The following is a 20,516-nucleotide window of genomic DNA, read 5'->3' as shown; positions in this document are numbered from 1 at the left end:
ATATTAGTTAAGAATTAAAGTGATGTTCTTTGCTATGAACATAGATGGCCTCAATGAATGTTCTGTGAAAACAATTTGCTTTAGACACAGCTGGCTGAAATACTAAAACACACTTTTCTAATAGTCTAAATTGCTGTCTGTTCCATATACACATCATTTCTCTTTCTTGCTCTCTCTTTTAATTTGTATTCCCTATTTACTGAAGAGAAAATAATCAAAAGTAAAAGGGTTTAGTATCAAGGTCAATATTTGTGCGTGCTAGCAAGAATTTGACTAAAAAATCCAAGATGATAATTGTACTGATTTCAATATCTGAGAAATAGCTGTGTTTCAATAGCAGAGATTCCTATCCATCCAAACTCAGTTCATGTCATAGCAAAGCATATTTATTTAACGATCTCAGACATATTATGACATGGTGAGAGGTTAGCACCGTAACAGTGCAATAATGAGTGTGAATGTTTAATCTTATAAATCCTCAGCACCCCCACATTATCAATACATTCATTAGCAATGATTTTCACAAATGCCATTGCTTTGTTGAGGTTTTGATAAAGGCAAATTATTTTTAAATATCACAAGATGTTTTTACAGTGACCCACTTCTGGGTTTTGATGTCTAAATCAAACATTTTGATCAAACAAAACCCAAAACTTCTAGTCACGATACACAGAGCAACCAGAATATAAGAAAACATAACAGAAAAGAAAAATGATGACAAGAGGAAGAGTAATGCTTATAAAATGTTTTACCTTCTACGCAAGCTAATTCTTGTTCTTCTGCACGACCAATTTGAAGTTCAGTTTAAAATAAAATTCTGAATCAGTAAATTGTACTGTAAGCCAAAACTAATAACATCTTTGGTGACTCAACATTAAAATTAATTGTATTACTTTGAAGTACATTTCACTGTAGGTGGAGTTCTGGTGATTAAGCCAAAGAAAGTAATTAAACTTTGAGCAGAAAATCACAATCAATATCTTCGTCATGTTGAACTATATGTAGACAAATACTCCTGCTTGCTGTATTCATTCTTTCCTTTAAAATGAACCAAACTTGGTAGAATTGGTTGAGTAGTCTGTATTTATAAGCAAAACAAAACAACAGACTTTGGTTTGCTGATTTCAAACAGAGATAGCCTCTCTGTGCTTTTTATTTGCTTTGGAAAGACTCATATTTGCATGGAAGGGCCTGTAGCCTCTGCCTACAAATCTTAACTGATCACAAAGCAATGCCATTGGTTTGAGTGTCTTTGTCGTATCCCTGAAACTTATTCCCAGGTTTAAAAAAAAAAAAAAAGGAACTGAAGTTTTACAAAGATGAAATATTTAGTGAAATAAAGTAATACCTCTCTCAATCTGATTGATGTACTTCATTCAGTAAGGAAAAATCATCTTACTGGGTGGAAATATAAGCATGAATAGATGCAATGTGGTTTCCGTAATACTGTGCACCTGCATGACATACAGTAATCTATTTATTTCAGCTCACGTAATTTATACTACAAATAAGTGAAGAAACAAGTTACATTGAAAAGCATTGCGGATGGTACGAACACAGGAAGGAGTCATTAACCCTCCCCATTCAGCATTCACTACACCACATTTAGACTGCTAAATAGGGAGCCCAGAACAAGAAAAACCTTGAACTGGGGTGAGGTCAGTACTCCTCGACCATCAAGATGGTGAAGCATGGCTGAGGGAACAGGAAAGGCATGTTCAGCCTGGAGAAGGTATAGCTTTGGAAGTACTTAGCAGCAGCCTTCCAGCACTTGCAAAGAGGCTACCAAGGGATGGGGGCAAGCTCTTCACAGGGCTGCCTGGTGGAGCAGTAGACAATGTAGATAAACAGAAACAAACAAGGCCTTTCCAGACATGAAGACATTCAAGCAGTCTCCAAACTTGGAGAGTTTCACGACCAGACTAGGGCAACACAAACTGATCTCATGGCTGACCCTGTGGAAGGCTGGATTACACCGCCTCCTGAGATCCCCTCCAATCTGAATTATTCAGTGAATCTATAGCACAATAAATCTTATCAAAATGAAAAATCATATCATACCAAATGTCTCTTTCAGAGTTTGTTTTTTTTTACACAAACATATTTCATATTTCAATACGCTTCAGGGTGTTTGAGTCGGACAAATATAAACTAGACAGCAAACAGTTCATTGACATGGACTGTTTAATCAATAATGGGTTGCAAGTCACAGAAGTTAATATGGGAATCTACCTTTGTTGATATGTTCTGTAAGAAATTAAGGTAACTTCTTATTTCTTACTAATGTTATTGACATAGGAATTGTGAAGCCCAGTCATGACCTTTAAATGCTAACATTAATTGGTCTGTTACTACTGGGTTAATAAATGGAGTGGGAAAAGCTGTGTACTGCAGAGCCAACATTTCAGAGTTGCAGCAGAGGCAGAAAATCAAATGCAAAAAAGGATAGAACAGTAACTGAACTAGGAACATTTTCTAATGAACATGGCACTACTAAATTGAATAACTGATAAAGAACAGATGCCTGAAATCTGTTTTTTTCCTCTGAATTGCATCCAGTGTTCTTGCTGTATTGCTGTTGGAGGAAGAGATGGAGTTGTTTGAAGGCAATATGGAAGACTTGCATTTTTATTTTGGTCCACAGAATATAATATCTCTCTTCCAGAAAAGCATGACTCCCACCAGGCCTTTATTTCTTTTCATCAGCATGTGATAAACATCATTCCCAGTACATTTTAGTGAAAGTAGTAAAAAAGACTAAATAGCAACTAGAAATATTTAGGGGTATCATCATACTACAGAAATAGGAAAAGTTGAAAAAACATAATGAGCTTTTTCAATTTCAGGTATAAGGTCTTAGGCAGGATATACTTTCCTGTAATTCCCAAATCTAATAGTGATAAAATATCCTCAGCAAAATTAAAGCATGAAATAAAGGTGGTTGTACTTAATCCCATAACAGATGTTCCATAGAAAAGTTTGTGTTTAAGTATGAAACAAAAGATCTTTGAGTATTTTGGTATACTGCTAGCTGAAATTACTTCCAAGTTCACTTGCATCTAATGTCAACTCAGGAAGAAGCATGGAATATTTTATTTACTTTCCTTCACAACTTTCTGAGTAAAGATAAATGCCACATGGAGAGGAAAATGGTAAACATGCAGCTAGTGACTTATTTTAGCTCCGTTTGAACTGGTTAATGCAAGAAATAATCATCTAGAGCTGGGATTTGAACTTAGCAAGCATTTGGCATATGGCCACGTGTGGTTTTCTGCTCATAACTCCTTCATGTTGCAACATTAACATTGGCTTACAGGTAGTATACTGTATTATAATTTAGTTATTATAATTTAGTGGTACAGTAACTTGAAAAAGGCCACATTTAAGGCAGTGCTTGCCTATCTCCTACTTTGTGTTCAGCACAGGCTGTCCCAATGGGAGAAAAGAGGAAGATAGGCATGAAGAGGGATGCTACGGGGAACAAACATATCCCTTTTAGTTGGTCAATCTGGTCATTCATTTGCCCTACATCCTGTTGATGATGTCTGAGAATTTCCGTAAATGGGGGGAACTCAAGATGGCTGTCTAAATCTTAGAAGGGCAAGCTTGGCTTTAGTCCTTGAATGCTTTATATTGCTGCATATGTAAGCAATATATGCGATGATTACTCATCACAAAGGCAAGTTTATTTAAGAATACACTGCCTTTGGACTCTAGTCAGAATCAAGATACCAGAAGAAAAAGAAACAGCAGAACAGAGAAACAATGAAGAGTGCTTTCTGATCTGGGAGTGAGAATAAAGAGTCAGGACTGAAATACCTTTTCAGAAATACCTTTTCTGTCTAACAGTCTGCAAGCCCCAAGTTTAGGAATTCAGGTTTTCTCTTGCACGATTATCTTTAGGCACAGACACTTCCATTTTAACATACCTGATATCTGGGGTACACAACGCAAGTGAGTGCGTGGACCATGTTGATAAGAGTTTGACTCACCAAATGCAGGGTTGACCTTCAAACCTTCATGTTTTCTCAGTATGGTAATACTCTCAGCTCTCACAATTAACAAATGTGAGGCAACTACAGTGTTCATACTTTCACCCACTAACATGTGCCACAGGTAAGGGCCCACAAACCTCAGTAGCAGCCACACCTATCAGCTCCTGCAAGCTGCAGCTATTGGTAAGCAGAGGCTGTTTTGGCAGACTTTGGCTTTCTGAGCTTTCAGCAGCACCCAGCCAACCCTCCAGTCTTCTCTGAACACATCCCAGACAGGAGGGACAGGATCACAAACTGTAGCATTGCTGCCTCAGAGTTCCTCAGACACCAGCATGGCCTCTGCTTCAGAGCTGCTGCACCAGACCTCTCATGTGCAGGATTGAGGGCTGATGATGTACTGAAGTTACCCAATGGGCTTTGCCAGCAAAATACCATAAAGTCAAATACAGTGTTCTATGGGGTGGATGCTACATAAAAGTGTAATGATGTAGGGCCATCCTGCAGGACACCCAGCCATCAGGCAATCCAGTGAAAGATGAGCTGTGAGGTCAGGAGTACCTGTTCTGCAAGTTGTACTCCTCCTTTCTGCAGCAGAGGACCCAGGTTATGCTGCCAGCCTCTCAGCTGCCTTGTTGGTGACACTGTCACTGTTCAGCTTGCAAAACTTGCAAAGCTCCTAACTTTGTCCATATTTTCAAACTCTAAATACTAATATCTGAGATTCTCATAATGGACTTTAATAGAGCACTTGCTAGGAACGTGTGTTTACTAGAAGACAAAGTGTTTCAAAATGTTTCTTGAAGCATTTACTATTTCTTCCTTGTGCCTTTGAAGCAGGCAAGAAGGAATCACCCCTGTTCTCAATGGCTCTGGGAGCACAACCCATCAGAACAGCTTGTCCCCATCCTTCAGGGAAATCCCAGCAGGAACTGCCTTGCCAATCTATTTCACAGCTAACATTTTATCATTTAGTGAAGCTGTGATTAGAAAAACAATTCTCTTTTTTCCCCAATATTTCTAGATTTCTCAGTTCCATTGCTGAACTTTTTATTTCTTACTTATGCTGATTAGAGAAAGAAAAACACCCTCCAAACACTTTGACTACCTTGAGGTAGATTGAAATATTCTCAAGTAAATAACTATTCTAATTCTTGTCAGACACAATCTCAATGTCAGGTCAGATGATGAAGTGCTCTCCAGATTAACAGCATCATTTTTAATAAAATAAGCTGCCTTTTCACAGATATTGTGTGGAAGAGAGCTTAGTAAGTATTTCTGCCCTCCATTCTCTGTCAGCAGACACACGAACATACACAGAACCAAAAAACTAAGAAGTGGAATGAAACTATTTCAAAACCCAGACCAGACCCCTTCTAGGCCAGTATAGTCAGGAAACTGAACCTAAATCTATGGCTGATGGATACTAAGTCTAGCTATGAAATCACCCTGTTGGAAGATCTGTTTGGTGGTCACTTATGCGAGAATGTTTCTCTTTTCAATAGCCCAGCTGAATAGAAACAGGCTGTACTAGATAATGTTTATTACGAATCTTGTCTAAACAGCATTTACCAAATGGAAATCATCCCCTTTTTCTTCTGTGTGAGAGTTCGGGAAATGTTCCCAGAAAAAAAAACAAAAACACAAACACTCGAACTACAACAACCAAAATCAACAAACAAATGAAAAAAAACAGCAACCAACAAACCATTTGAAAAAAAAAAAAAATAACACAAAAAAAGATGACTAACCACAAAAATGTGAAAGATTAAAAATAAATTAATAAATAAAATTGCATATTTCAGGAATGTGGAGTAATTAATTCTTCCATAAATATGATTTAAAAAAACCCACAACAGTATTAAAGGACATTTTATTCCAAATTGCTACTCTTAAATATCTGTGTAAGAAGAGCAAAACCTGCTGTTTGTACCTCACAGAGGATAATAAAGTTGTGCCTTGTCTCACAAATTCATGAAGAAGGTTATTACAGAGGAAATGAACTGTTCAGACATTTTCTTTCTTCTGCTTTTGCACATTTACCTGTAGTATTTATTTAGAAAACCAAGAGCATTTGTATTTTTTTAAGATTAAATTAACACTTATTTTCTTGTAACTGTGTATTTGCTTCATCATATACCACAGCTTTGAAAGCCTTATAGTCGCAGTCAAGCTTAATAATAACTTACTGCTATCCAGCTGTTACCATAGAGCTTAACTGAGGCATTTTCTTTAATGAAGTTGGAAAAAATGTTCAGATTTCTTCTTTATTCAGGCAGGAGGAACAGCAGGTGACTCAAGACTGCAGTGTGACATACAGTGGCTTTGCAGGCATCATTATTTTTCATTCTTTTTAAGACTTCTTTTTATCCAAATATTTAGAGAGGTAAAAGTAAGCTTATAAAAATAACAGAAGGAAACGAGATGCCAAAAGAAAATTCTCTGTGAATAGATCCATCCTGATTGAGATGGAAATCTCTAAGAATTTTTGAAATGAGAGAAACATCCTAGCTTTTAAAAAAGGTCTTTGATTCATTTACAAGAATCTTAGGATACCCATGGCACTTTTTCAAGCACACAAAAGCCTTGGGCATGGATGGAGAATAAACATTAGAGGCTGTTGTGTATCCATTCAAATGTATGAATATCTGTGTTTTAGGAGTTACATATCATAAGCAAAACAAATTTTATACACATTCACAAAGTGCTTCTTTTAGTTCTACACAAATATCATGGACCCATGTTATTCTCAAAGTACTGCAAAACAAGAGGGAACAGACACAAGCTGCAACGAGGGAAATTCCAACCTGATTCAAGAAAAAATCTCCTCGGTGCTCAAAATCTGTGGAATCACCTCCTTAAAAGGATTTGAAACTCTCAGATGAGGCTTTGAGAAGCCTACTTGTACATGGAGCAGGTGGCTACCTAAAGGCTCTTCCAGCACGAAGTATTCTATGATTGAAGAAGTTGTAACAATACAAATGGATGATATAAATGTATGCAGATTTGTAAATAATAATAGGAAGCATGTAACAGCTAAATTAAGTGCAAAAAAACTACTAAAATATATCTAAAATCTATTTTAGCCAACCAAGATACAGGTTTATTTAGATCCTTTATGAAGATTTGTATCAGGCTTTTCTTTTCTTACATCTGTCTTAAACCAGAAAAAGCAAATAGTTTCAGTAATGCTAATGGAAGTAGTGGAAAGCAGATTTAGTCTAGAACAAATCTAGACTCTAAAACACAAGTCATAATTATACATTTATATACGCTTCCCACATCTTTTTGCTGTGATCTAGTTATAACCAGGAAATTGGAGAAATATGGTCCTCTGTTTGACTATAATTTCTGAGAAAATACTTAATTCCATGCGGATTTATAAGAAAATTCTTTATGAAGTGTATTATTCTGTGCTTTTTGGCATTGTTTTAAATTATTTTTATTAATTTTTATAATTTTATTAAAAACTGAAAAAAAAAGTAATTTGGAACTGAGAATGGCAATATTTTTGAAAACTGTGTATAATGTTGAGCTACAAAATCAATATTTACATAAGAAAATATTTCATATATCAGGACCTGACTGTGCAATCCTTTGCCTAAAAGGAAAACTCTGCCTTGTCTGCAAGTCTCAGCTGGTGTCACTAACTAGCACAGACATACACAAGAATAGGCCATAGACAGATTGTGAGTATATTACAAAGCACTTAGAATCAAATTGCTCAGGTTGGAAAAGACCTTAAAGATCATCAAGTCCAACCGCAACCTGACCATCCTACCGTAACTCTAACAACCCTCTGCTAAATCATGTCCCTCAGCACTGCATCCAACTGATTTTTAAACACATCAGGGATGGTGACTCAACCACCTCCCTGAGCAGCCCATTCCAGTGCTTAACAACCCTTTCTGTAAAGAAGTGTTTCCTGATATCCAACCTAAACTTACCACCGTGCAACTTGAGGCCATTTCCCCTTGTCTCGTCATCAGTGAGAAGAGACCAACCCCACTCTCACTGCAATCACCTTTCAGGTATTGGAAGAGAGCAATAATGTCTCCCCTCAGCCTCCTCTTCCCCAGACTGAACAGTTCCTTCAGTCTCTCCTCATAGGACACATCCTCCAAGCCCTTCACCAGCCTTGTTGCCCTTCTTTGGACCTGCTCCAGCACCTCCGTGTCCCTTCTGTACTGAGGCGCCCAAAACTGAACACAGCACTCGAGGTGAGGCCTCACCAGTGCCGAGCACAGGGGCAGGATGACTTCCCTGCTCCTGCTCACCACAGCATTGCTGATCCAAGCCAGGATGCCATTGGCCTTCTTGGCCACCTGGGCACAGTGCTGGCTCACATTCAGCCGACCGCCCATCAGCACACCAAGGTCCCTTTCCATCAGGCAGCTTTCCAGCCACTCCTCCCCAGGCCTGTAGGGATGCCTGGCATTGTTTGTTGTGACCAAACAACTTGGCCCTACTGAAACTCACACAGTTAAACTCATACACTCAGCACTCAAAGGAATGGTTGACATACAACATTTGCACGGATTTTCATCCTTTAAAAACTGTCACGCTTCCCTATTTGACTGGTATACGCCAAGATTCAGGTGACAACCACAGGGCTACGAGGCCTGCTGAAATCCTCGTGCATTCTGCATGTGGTCCCGACGGCACTGTTACAGTCTTTAAGAATCAGCTCTGCCATGAATCACTGCCACGGCTACACGAACTGAGAACGCGCAGCGCCGCGCATTTCTCTGTCCTCCACAGCTGAATAAGCTGCACGCTTCAGCATCACGCTGAAATGATGCAAGCCCGTATTTCAAAACACAACGTTTTGTCTCTGTCACGCTGAGTTATAACACTTGAAGGAAAACGGCAGTTATGAAACGCGCAGTTGTGACACCGCATCCCCAACGCCCGCCTCAGCGCGAGGGGGCGGCGCGCGGAACGGCGCATGCGCCACAGCGCCGTTACCGGGCTCGGTGACGTCACACCTCGGGGCGTTGCGGAGCACGCGCCGTTGCGGCCCTGCGCGCGCCGTCTCCTTAGGCACGGCGCGGCCGTCCCGTCGTGCCTCGCGGGCCGCAGCGTCCCCTCTGACCTGCGCCCGTCGCTCCCGCATCCGGGCTTCTCGGCGCCACACAGGGAAGATGGCGACCGTGCTCCCCGCCGAGTGGATAAAGAACTGGGAGAAAGGGGGCAGGAACGAGTTGTGAGTGCTGGGGCTGGGCGCGGCGGGCCTCGGGTCTGCGGGACGGAGAGGGGCCTGGGGCGGGGGGCGGGGAGCTGGGAGCGGGCGGGAGGGAAGGAGGGAGGGAGGGAGGACGCGGGGCCGCGGCTCGGCGCTGGGGGACGAAGCCGTGCGAGGGCGGGGGCCGGGCCGGGCCTGCTACGTGCGGCCGGGCCTGCCGTGCCGCTCTGCCGGTACCGGGCCTGGCTCGGCCGGCCCCGAGCGCCCCCTCCTGCTCTGGGCCGGGCCGCGGCTGCTGGGCGCCTCGTAACGTTCTCGTCTCCCCGGCCCCGCGGTGCCCGTCTCCTCAGTGCAAGGCTCGGCCGCTGTTTCGCTCTTTCTGCCCGTTCTCGGGTGCCTGGCGCCGTGCCGCTTTAGTTCAGCCTCGGTACGGTCAGACGGTTCCGGTTGTCCTAGGGAGGAATCGAGGGCCGAAGGGGCTGGGTGCAGCTTCCCACGTCAATCCAGATGTGCTGTGGGCTCGCTTTTCAGGGCCTTCTATCTGTCTGTAGCAATTTCTGGTCTGGCCGTTTGCTCGCACGTCATTCACCAGGCTGTCAGCTTTCCTTTACTGCATCGGTTTCGACGAGGGTGCCCGACTTACTGTGTGCTCTTCAATGATCTTATTTTAGTCTTTCTGTTTCCTTTAGCTCTTTATTATAACTAAAAAACCCTGAGGTTTCAAATATAGGCAAATATTCGGGGATTGCTTTATGGCATACACTCTGTGGTATTTGTGCTCCTTTTGATATTTTCTTTTGTTCATGTATTTAGAAGATTCTGCAGTTAGGGTGCTGATTACCCTCATGTTTGAGGAGAAAGTTAGTGGGGTAGAGAATAAACACAGAGGCTCACTGCACAAAACTCTGCGTTCACCAGACCCTCTGCTTTATAGTGAAGGGACCTTCTTACTGTGTCACTGCTGTGCTTGAATTGTGCTGGAGTTAACATGTTTCTGTGTGTGTGATTCAAGGCCAAAGCAAGTCTGTTCCTGAATTTCAAAAAATAAAAACTTGAGTGTTCAGGAGCCCCCAAATAATGGAGATTTGCACTGACTTTAAAGCAACGACTGCACAGCAACAGCTGGACAATCCTTTGGCAATTAGTAAGGAAACTTTTTGTTGAACCTGGTTAAACTTCTGTATGAACAACAAAGAATAACGTGTATGAACATACATACTGATGTCTTCTGAAAGTGTGCTAGCAGCTCTAATAAGATTTGGTTTTGTATGTGATGTGATGTACATACAGATCCACTTGCAAGTTTTTTTCTATAGTGGCCCTTGAGTCATTTTTTGCCCTTTGTAGTCAAATAAGATGGTGATTTTTTGTAACTTCCCTGTTATGATCACTGAGACTGTATGGAGCCTGAGGACAGTGATGTTCTAGTTGATCAGTTAACAACAGATGCACTGTTTCAACTGAATTCTCAGAATTTGAGCTGTGGGAAGGCTATGGACAAACCTCGTGTTGGTCTCCCTTTCTCCTGGAGCTGTACTTAAACATGACTGTGAAGAAAGTATGAACCTCCTGTGGGGGCAATAAAATTAGTGAAATTCCTCTACTGTGGCCCTTATGCCAAATGAAATACACTGTTTCAGACATGGTGTTAACAGTAGCTTGCAAGAAATGCCATTAGTTCTAAAGGCAATGCAATTACAGCTGGATAAGAGATGTCAGCTTTATAAATGTGAAATATGCATGAAATTATTTTCTAGGCACAAGGGAATGCATCTGTAGCCACTGTCCTAGAGAACTTTGTAAGAAACCACGTTTTCTGGGGGAACTCTTTGGTATTTAACTTAGCCTTTGTTTTTTCCAAAACTTCTTATCTCCTATTCATTTTTTCCAACTGGATGAAAATAAAGCTATTATACTCTCTTTCCAAACCAAAACACACAAAATATTTTTTAGTGCTAAATTAAAAGGTAAGTAGATGTAGTGATGCTTCTTGTTTTACCAAATTGCTTATCTAAAACAAAGACCCAAAAATATAAATTAAGTAGAAATATTTATTTGCTGGATTATGTTACAGGATCTGATTAGTTCAGCCTGAGTTAGTATTTTGGCGGTGTACTGAAAAAGTAAATGATTTGCCTTTAGTGTTTTGGCTTGCACTGCAGTTACCAAAAAATGCTAAAGGTGGTTGCTGTTAAGTGTTCTTACATAGTCCTGAGGTGTGTGGTAGTGCTCTGCCTGTACTGTAAGATGTACAGATTTAAAATATGACTGTAGTCTTTTGGAGGTTCTGTTAGGAAAAAAAAAAATAAAAAAAATACTTGTAAAGAAAATGAAATACAGAGTTGTTCCTAAGGAAATGCAGTAGTGAAATCAGTTTTCGACTGATTATCTTCTATATTTTCTTTATCTCCTATGGCAAATAGTGAACTTTATTATTTCTGATGAGATCCCTTTGTCCTCGTGGTCTGGCAGTAATGGCCAAAACCCGAAAGATGGGGGTTTTGTATGCCCTGGAATGTCCCAAGTGAATGGGTAAGGTGGCATTCTGGAGCCTACAGAGTAGAGACCGTGCACTTCTTGGACACTGTTGAGTTCTTCTAATTTAATTAACCCAGCTACCAATGTGTAATAATATCTGATATGGATATTAGATCATGTACTAGTTTTGAGGTTTTCTTAGTTACCAAAACTAGAGGTTTGTCACAACGTGGTCATCACGTCTTCTTTTTGTTCACATCCTTCTCTGTCTAAATACACATTATTTAAATTCTGTATATTTGTTTTGCTACTGCAAGTAGCGTGTGGAGATTGAGTTGGCATGTGTGAATGATGCTTATTGTTCTTATAGAATCCTATCTATTTGTGTACACATATACTGTCCTTTGTACTGACATTGTATTGTTTTCTGTAGTGCCTTCCACAGCAAGGTGCTGGTGTATGGCTGTAGCATATAGGAACATAGGTAACACACATGCAGTGGCAAGTGCTTATGGGATTGCTTTTGCTTTTTTGTTGTTGTGTGTGTGTGACAGATCAAACAGACTGAAGACCCTTCAAGAGAGAAACAGGACTTTAATCGTGTGCTCGGCTGGCCGTTTATGCAATATGTTAAACTTCATGATACACTGAAGAAGCTCAGTGTTCAGTGAACTTGAGATTTTGAGACACAATCATTCTGGCCCTCCCACAGTGTTTGTTATTCTATGTGCATGAGGCGTGTCATAATGTTGAGTAGCAATTAGAGGGCTGGGAGTCAGGAAAGCAGACTTCAGTTGTAGATTGGCCACCCTAGCTGCAAAATGCCATTGTTTGTGTTTCAGCTTAACAAAAGAGCTATCTGCATCAGTGAAGTTCTGCATATAGTCAATATTTGCAGACACGTGCACTTTATGATAACTTCTGCCATATGCTACGTGTGAGATGTAATTGTATGTAGGATGTTGCGTGTGAACTGGGAGGCTTAGGTTCAACTTCTGGCTCTGTGCAGACTTGTTGTGTTGAGCACCTACAGAACTTTGGAGCTGCTGTTGTTTAAGCAAACATAGCCCATCTTCATGCAAAACTTTTTTTTTTTACATTTTTTTTTCAGCAGTGATTCTTTTTGTTGTTGCTTTTAAATGTTTACTTCCTGGCTTATTCTGTACTCAAACTGCAGTTCAGATTTATTATATAATTTACACTCAGGTGGAATGTAGTAGAATAGGGAAGTTCTACATCCTAACCTTGCAAAAATGAACCAAAGTAAAGTTAGAGTTGTAAACCTTTTGATGTTTGGGCTGTTGAACTGAAAGCTTGACCTGATAAGTTTCCATTTTCTGGGCTTTAAGTGGGAAAATATTGTTTTGTTTTTTTTTTTTTTCTTGGTTGGTTAATCATCCAGATATTGATGGTTTGTATTCTTGTGGAAGGGCCGATATTTTGATTTTTAACTTCTGTACTCAGCTAAGACTGGATAACTGATCTCATGGCTTTTTGATACTGGATGGGGGGCTTCTGCCTTGTCTTCCTTCCTTACTGCTCCCTTTACTCTGGTGTCTGACTTCTTGATAAGCTGATAATTCTGTAGAATCAGAGGTTTCACCTCACTGTTATTTGTTTACAGTGCTTAAAAACGATTCCTTCACACCTTCTGCGTGGAGTAGCAATCAAAATTTTAGGTCTGACTTGAATTAAATTAATATTGTCATTGAGAATGGCTGGAAAAAAACCCATCCTCACTTCAAAAATAAGTGCATTTAGTATCACCATCTACCATTCGTGAAAAATAAAATATAGTCCGTTACTTTGCACTGTCTTTTCTGGTAATTTAGGAATATATATATTTTGTTCAATGTTATTGCCCTGGCATCACTTTTTGCTCAGGTTGCATGTTTCTTATGATCATATCCTGCTTATGTGTAAAACTAACCATGTTCCAGTTGTCTTTAAAGGGTAAATAAACCTTGCTGTTGCTTAATATTATTCTTTGATTGCTGGAACAGTTTAGTCCTGCTGGAGAGGTAATAATCTATGCAGGATACAAATAGGAGGGGTGATGGATTGTTACCAAAGCCTTCTTTATGATTTCATTTTCCATAATGAGACTCTGTAGCAGTAGTACTTACTTGCCTTGTTAGATAATGTTAAAAAATTGGTCAGGTAGGAGGCTGTAGACTTAGTATTTATGTAGGAATACAATGTAACTCTGATACTGTCTTCAGTTTGTTCTTATGGAAAGTTCTTCTGGAAAAAATAGTAAACTTGACTGAAAATTTGTAAGTGTGAATAAGGTTATTAGAGGATATCTTTTGGTGGCTGTAATAAAGGAGGTAAATCACCTTTGGAGTGCTGATGCTCATAAAGGTGAAACTGTTTTTGCAGCCTCCTCCTGGAGTGAAAATAGTAATGGGAGACAAAGTCATTGGAAGCTTGGGTTGCATGTCTGTCTCTAAGCCTTCAGTATCAAGTAGCCTGCTATTGCAGCATTTATTTTATGATGCAGGGAAGCAGAATTTTATTTTGTGGATCAGTCTGTATGGTATTTAGTGTGCTTTTTACGTATGGCTGATTTGCTTAAGGAGTGACTTTGACAGTGACCAAGAAAACATAACACAACAGAACAAGCCTTTGCAGCCTGCAGTGAATCCTCACAGTGGTTACAATATGTACTTAGAGGTAGAAGTCTGTTTTATTGTTGCTAAAGCACTGTATAAGGAAATCATGCTTGTGTTGGTGTTAAAAATTATTGGTCAGAATTTTCCTGTGACTGAAGCATGAAGATCCCATTCTGTATATGATGAATTAGGAACTTTGTATTTCCTTGCTCTTTCTTTATTTTCTCCTGTGAATTAGTGTGTCTGAAAACCTATGTGTTTATCTGCCTTGAGTTAAAATTATTTTAGCCCAAACAACAACAGCCCTGAAACATTTGTGAGTTACCTAATGCTAATTTCCTAATATCTAACTATATTAAAATATTGTTAATATTTTCTTTACTACAGTTTGCAACTATGTCGCGCTCTCAGTGAAGACAAAAGCCATGACAGCCTCAGTTTCAGAGGTAAGTTGTGTTCATTTTTATTGTTTTCCTTTATCTTTGAAATTAAAATTCCATTTTTTTCTTTTTTTTAATTCTTGCTTTAGGAAATCTTTGAAATTTAAAGAAATAGTTTTGGTTTGCTCTGCAGAGCATATGCTCATGGAATGTACCATTTGTTGAGCAAACTGCATGGTGCAATTGCAAGTTGGAAGCATGGAATTCCAACATTTCTTGTACATCAAAAATATAGCAACACTGCAGGTTGTTTTTTTTTTTTAAAAAAGAATACTTCCTTATGAGCTGACTGTAGCTGTTTTTGCGACCACCACATTTAACGTTGCCAGATTTTTCTCAGATGTAATACCTGTGTTTTAATATTTTAGTATAATGTAAGCTTTTGTAAAATAGTTTTCTTCAGTTGTGGCAGACTTTTGTAATAATTAGAAGTCTTTCTGAGGCATTTTTCTACTGTTAAGTTTTCTCCTCCTGAAAGAGAAATAGTTTTTGACAGCATACGTGTTATGAGATAAGGAAATGTTCTGAAATAAAATCCAATACTCATGTGAATTATAAGCTAAAGGCATCTGTTTAAGTCAACAGCAAAGATTCAAGTTGTTATGCTCACTGAAAACTGCAGTTTTTCATCCTGTTTTACTGTTATTCAGTAAACACATGAGAATAGATAGTTTTTTACTTTCTGCTTTTGTGGAGTTGTAGACATTAATGCTCAACTTCAATCTGTCAGAATCAGTAAAATAATCCCTCTCTTATGAAGAGCTGTGTGCCTCTTTACTTGTTAAGTGTCTGAAGTCTACAGCAGTATCATACACATCCATGGCTTTAGAATGTAGACCAAGAGGTACCTAGTTTGTGCTTCAATAATCTGTTTTCTTTTGACAGATATCCAGCAGGCTTTGTATGAGCTTTCATCTCATGTTGTTAGAGGAAACTTAAAGCATGAACAAGCTTCTGGTGTTCTTGCTGATATTATAGTAAGTTTATATTTGTATTGATTTGCTTCTGAATTTTTAGTCTGTTGTAAAGTCTGAATGAAAATTAAGATGGATGATGTTCAAGAAGATAGCTTTTTCATGTCTAAAAAGTTGTCAAATCCTTTTTCATTTCCGTTACTTGAAATATATATAGGCTGTCAGTGTTTCTATTTTTCAGGCTTTTGTGGTGAGTAGTTATGTTCATGTTAGCATAAATTACAAATTAGGTAATTTAAGGCTATGTGAAGACTAAAGTTTTTTGTAAATGCTAGAAATAGATTTAATTGCTTATGCAGCATGACAGCGATGCCACCTACCTTTTTTTAAATTTACATATTAGTGTAACAGCAAGCTTGCTTACTGTTCTACAGCTGAGATGGCCAGGTCCCATGATAACCTTTGAAACAGTGTTCCTGTTTGATGCTACTGTTTTTGTATATATTGAGATATCTATGTGGTGTATGGAATAGATACATTAGCTACATTTCATATGCATGCACAGAATGAAAATAAATGAATAATGAAAATAAACTACATAATTTTTAAGGTCCTTTCCCAAATCTAGAGTACAAACCCTTTAATCTTTTGTGTATGGCATGTTTATTGTAGAAGGGTACTGGAAACTGCAGGATAGAAAAACAGGTTTTCTAGAAAAGCTTTAGAGCTGCATAATATGGTTTTGTTTTTTTTTTAAATTATAAACTCTCAATATCTGCAACTCTCTTGCTTTAAAACTTGCCACGATTGCTATTTAGGACTGAGACTTTGACATGGGCAAATATACCTAAGAAGTCATTGTCCTTGGTAGTTATTCCTGGACAAATGCAGGTGTGTGATAGGCATAACACTGAGTACTCGTGGGTAACTTAAGAAAAAACCACACAGAATTAGTGCTGGTTTGATGGCAGGTTTAATGCTGTGAGTCAGTCACCTCATCTTGGATATTAAGTGGGAAGCTGTTCAAAGGTAGGATGTTCCTTTAGGGCAGCTGTTAGTTGATATTTGTTTTCTGAAAATACTTTGTTGGCTGTTGGGGTGTGAGTTGTGCAGTTGTAATGTGTGCAGAATGACGTATATGAAAGTGTGTGTATGTGCACTGTTATTAGCAGCAAATAATCCTACATTAATATCAATTATTTTACAGTCTTGTAATTTGGGCACTTAAGATTTCATTCTCACTGTTTATTATTACTGTGCATATTACTATGCTGTGCACAATTACAGAGGTATATGCAGCAAATTGTATGTGGTTCTTTTAAGAAAATTGTTGTGAATTTTTGTAAAGACTGAACTTTTTTTGTGTGATATTTCAGACTGAAAGAATCACTGGGGTAGATGGGGGAGGGGAAAGGGGGCGGAAGGGATGTCTTTTTCTTTCTTAATGTGCACACGCCTGTATTCTTCCCCTCCTTTCTCCCACATGGTTCATAAGCAAAGACAGAACTTATTTCTAGAAATGGTTGCTATGCACATATAGAAATGAAAGAAATTGATTAGTGGTAGAAGATCCCTTTCAGATTTTAAATGTCAAATATGTATGTAGATTTGTCTGTCAGAAGATTATTTCAGATGTTTCCCAAATATTCTTACTGGGTCTTTTGGTACATCTTCACTGCAGTCAGTAATTATAGACTATTTAGATATTGTTGGATGGGCCACTTCATTTAATAATGCATTATTAATCTGAACGTTTTGATCAAATATTCTTTTATGCAGTAGAGTAAGGATTTTCAATGTACATGTTGTAAATTCTGTATTTACTATGTGTGTTCTTTTTCCTTGTTAGGAATTTCGTGAGGACATGCCTTCCATCTTAGCTGATGCTTTCTGCATATTAGGTAAGCTGTAAGCTTCCTTTTGGCGCTGTGGCAGACTTGAAGAAATACATGCTTTGTGCATTTAATTGTTCATTTCTGCAGGATTTCTCATTTGATCTGCAAAGCATGACTTAAAATTACAAAATGTGTTCATTCTTCTTCAGTGTTTCTGTGTCTAAGTTCTTAATGTCTTTTTAGTCTGCTTTGTTCTGTTATAGTTTCTAGATCTCTTTACCTACTAAGGGGAGTGGAAATGGCTCTGCCAAGAGAAGTTAAAGGAGCTGGCTTATAAGAGAGCTGGATGCTAGTTAGTGCAGCCAGTGACTTAGTGTAGTTATAAGTATTTTAAATCAATTGCATTACTGGTGTGCCATCTTCTGTTCTCAGAATGCATTCTCTAAAGATTTTGTCTCTACTGTCATTGTTAATTAACAACAACAACTTAGTAGATTTTAGAGATGTGTATTTCTTATTTTGTTAGTAACTTCTGCATTTTTGTGTTGCATTTTGTTGATCCAAAGCTGTTTCTATTGTTATTAGAATTTTAATATTCTTTTTTCAGATCACACTTTAACATCTTGCTCTGTAGTCCTTTGTTCCTCTCAACAAATCGCAGTGAATTCTGTTGCCAGTCTGTTCATCATCACAGACGTGGGTTCAGCCAGTGCTGAGCTTCGCTGTGCACAATCAGTTACATTTTAATACGTAGCTTGAATTCTGCAACTTGTAGTTGATACATTTTGGTTATTTCATTCCTAATATTTCTGTCTACTTATATCATTATTTTCTTTGTAATAATTATATTTTTATAATGCAGTGCTATACTGTCACCCTTTACTTTTTAGCTGAGTTAGAGAACCTGAATGGGTCACTCCTTGAACCACTTGAATAACTGAAATTAATGTATCCACTTGCTTCCCTAGCTGAAATTATGTAGCCAAATGCCATGCATCTACAAGTAGCAGAGAGGTAGTGTGAGTGGGAGCTATATTTCAAACTGCAGAGACAAAATGAAATTCAATGTAACTGCTTGCTTATTTTTTGACTGAGTTTACTCTAATGCTTTTTTTCCCTCTCTGAGCTGTATCTGTTACTATCAGGATTGCTTTCTTTTTTTTTTCCCCCTGCAAGTAACATTCCATCTTACTAGGTTTTCCACTCCTTTTTTCAGCTGTTCTTAGATGAGCATTCTTCCTTGGTGATTGTTTTATGGCCTCTCCTCACAGGAATGAATTTCTGAATTGTATCCGGTCATTGACAAGAAAGAAAGAACTGAAATACAGAATTATAGCTAGTAAAAGACTGCTGACTGGGCAGTAAACAGCACTTACTCTGAAGTCCAGGCAAAAGAAACTAGAACATCATGATATTAAGGCTAGGATTACCCAGTTTTCTTCAGCAATTAGTGTTTCTATTCTTTACACCTTATTGATTCTTAATACTTGCTATAAACCTTGTTCTAAGAGACAGTGGAAATAATCATTGTTATGGTGTTTTTCTTCTGTCTTTTCACATGATCTGTGGGTCTGTGAGATTTGTTAAAATATTGCATGGGCATCAAACTGAACTAAAAGGTAGCAGGAAGTTAGCAAGGTACAAACAAGATATTTTGCATTGTGTTGTTGTTAGCACTTATCGGAATAATAATTAAGGAAGAAAGTATTTAAATTCTTTGAATGTGACAGGCAAGTTTCCACAAGTAATGATTTCTTTTCCTTCCCTTTGTTCTAGATATTGAAACAAGTTGCTTAGAAGAAAAAACTAAAAGGGATTGTTTTACTCAGCTGGTGTTATCCTGCTTGGTAAGTTGCATTTAGAAATTATTTTAGTAAAAGTGTGTGCCAAAATCTGAGAAGGTGATTTGCAGATTTTTAAAGGTCTGTGATTATGATGGGTGAATTCTTTCCTTTCCTTTTTTTATTTTTTAAGAAAATGTCCTGATTAAAAATCTAAGATATGGCCCAACCTATGTCACACTCTTATTTTCCTGTTTTCAGAAAATACTGCATGTAGTTTTAATGTTGTAGCAATGTGAACCCACAGTGTAATTTTGTTCAGGAGCACAAGCGAGGTTGCTTGTATACAAATAGTTCATTTCCTTTCCCATTGTTTTTAATGAAGTGCAAAACGTTTGTTGGAATCCAGGAGCTGTATGACCAAACAACCTTGTCGTGCAGCAAGGTTGCTGCATTATTGTTCAGTAAGGAATTCTTGGATGGAGGAAGAATATAACATAGAAATGATGAAATAAGAACATAGAGTATGAGAAGTGCTATCAGAAACAAGCATTGGTTTTTCAGGAATGAGGGGAAATGCAAGTAATTTTGATTCAGAGTTGTGTCCTGCATTCTGAATGGAGATTCTTAAGTTCCTAAAGGCATGTGTATTTTGTTCTTTTTTTTCCTCCCTTTTTCTTCTTTCTTTAATGAGAATTTTAAAAATCCTTAAAACAGATGGAAGAGCAATACTGGAAGAAGGCTGTTAATCACATATTTTAATTAGACCAGCCTGATTAAGTAGGATGTGGTTGTTACCTTTTCTTCTGTCTTTATTTTTCAACTACTTTAGCTAATCTAATACTGAGTGCTTTCTAAGTACCTTTATCTCTTGCATTATGGTGAAGTAGTGTAGTTGTCCCTTGAGTTCTTCTAAGGAGTTTTGAGAGAAATGAACTTTTTCTGTTTAAGTGAGGGGAAAAACTTTGCTTTTGAAGTTTGTTTTGTAGAACTTTATGCAACCAACTCTTGTCTTTTGAAGTGGCATTCCTAGTGATGTAGAATAGGCTTAACTCGTAAGAAAAATCATCATGTGAAATACAGGCTTTTCTTATGGATAATGGGAGAGTGGGCATAAGCTTTCCAAATATGTGGTTCTTATAATAACATCCCTGGATGCTAAGCAGTGTATAGTTTGTAACCAGCAATTAAGCTCTACAGCTTGTTATTCAAGGTGTTCTTGTACATGGCTTCTATCCTTATGACGTTCCAATTTCAGTTAAGTAATTTCCAATTT

General features: G+C 38.4%; 1 protein-coding gene across 3 annotated transcripts in view; it reads left to right on the top strand.

Moving 5' to 3' along the window:
* The first annotated feature begins 8,989 nt into the window (after positions 1-8,989).
* THOC2 (THO complex subunit 2) overlaps positions 8,990-20,516 on the top strand; it is a 51,790-nt gene continuing 40,263 nt past the window's right edge. For all 3 annotated transcript variants that reach the window (XM_090149999.1, XM_090149998.1, XM_031602748.2), the window contains exons 1-5: positions 8,990-9,198; positions 14,658-14,716; positions 15,596-15,687; positions 17,474-17,525; positions 19,236-19,306. In XM_090149999.1, the coding sequence (XP_090006125.1) occupies positions 9,137-9,198; positions 14,658-14,716; positions 15,596-15,687; positions 17,474-17,525; positions 19,236-19,306 (336 nt within the window). In that variant the 5' untranslated portion in view covers positions 8,990-9,136. The remainder of the gene's footprint in view (positions 9,199-14,657; positions 14,717-15,595; positions 15,688-17,473; positions 17,526-19,235; positions 19,307-20,516) is intronic.

This window comes from Phasianus colchicus, chromosome 14, assembly GCF_987193195.1.
Source record: "Phasianus colchicus chromosome 14, bPhaCol1.hap1.1, whole genome shotgun sequence".
NCBI classification, from domain to species: domain Eukaryota; kingdom Metazoa; phylum Chordata; class Aves; order Galliformes; family Phasianidae; genus Phasianus; species Phasianus colchicus.
The sequence above is the reverse complement of the archived record's forward strand: the minus strand, read 5'-3'. Positions and strand labels throughout refer to the sequence as shown.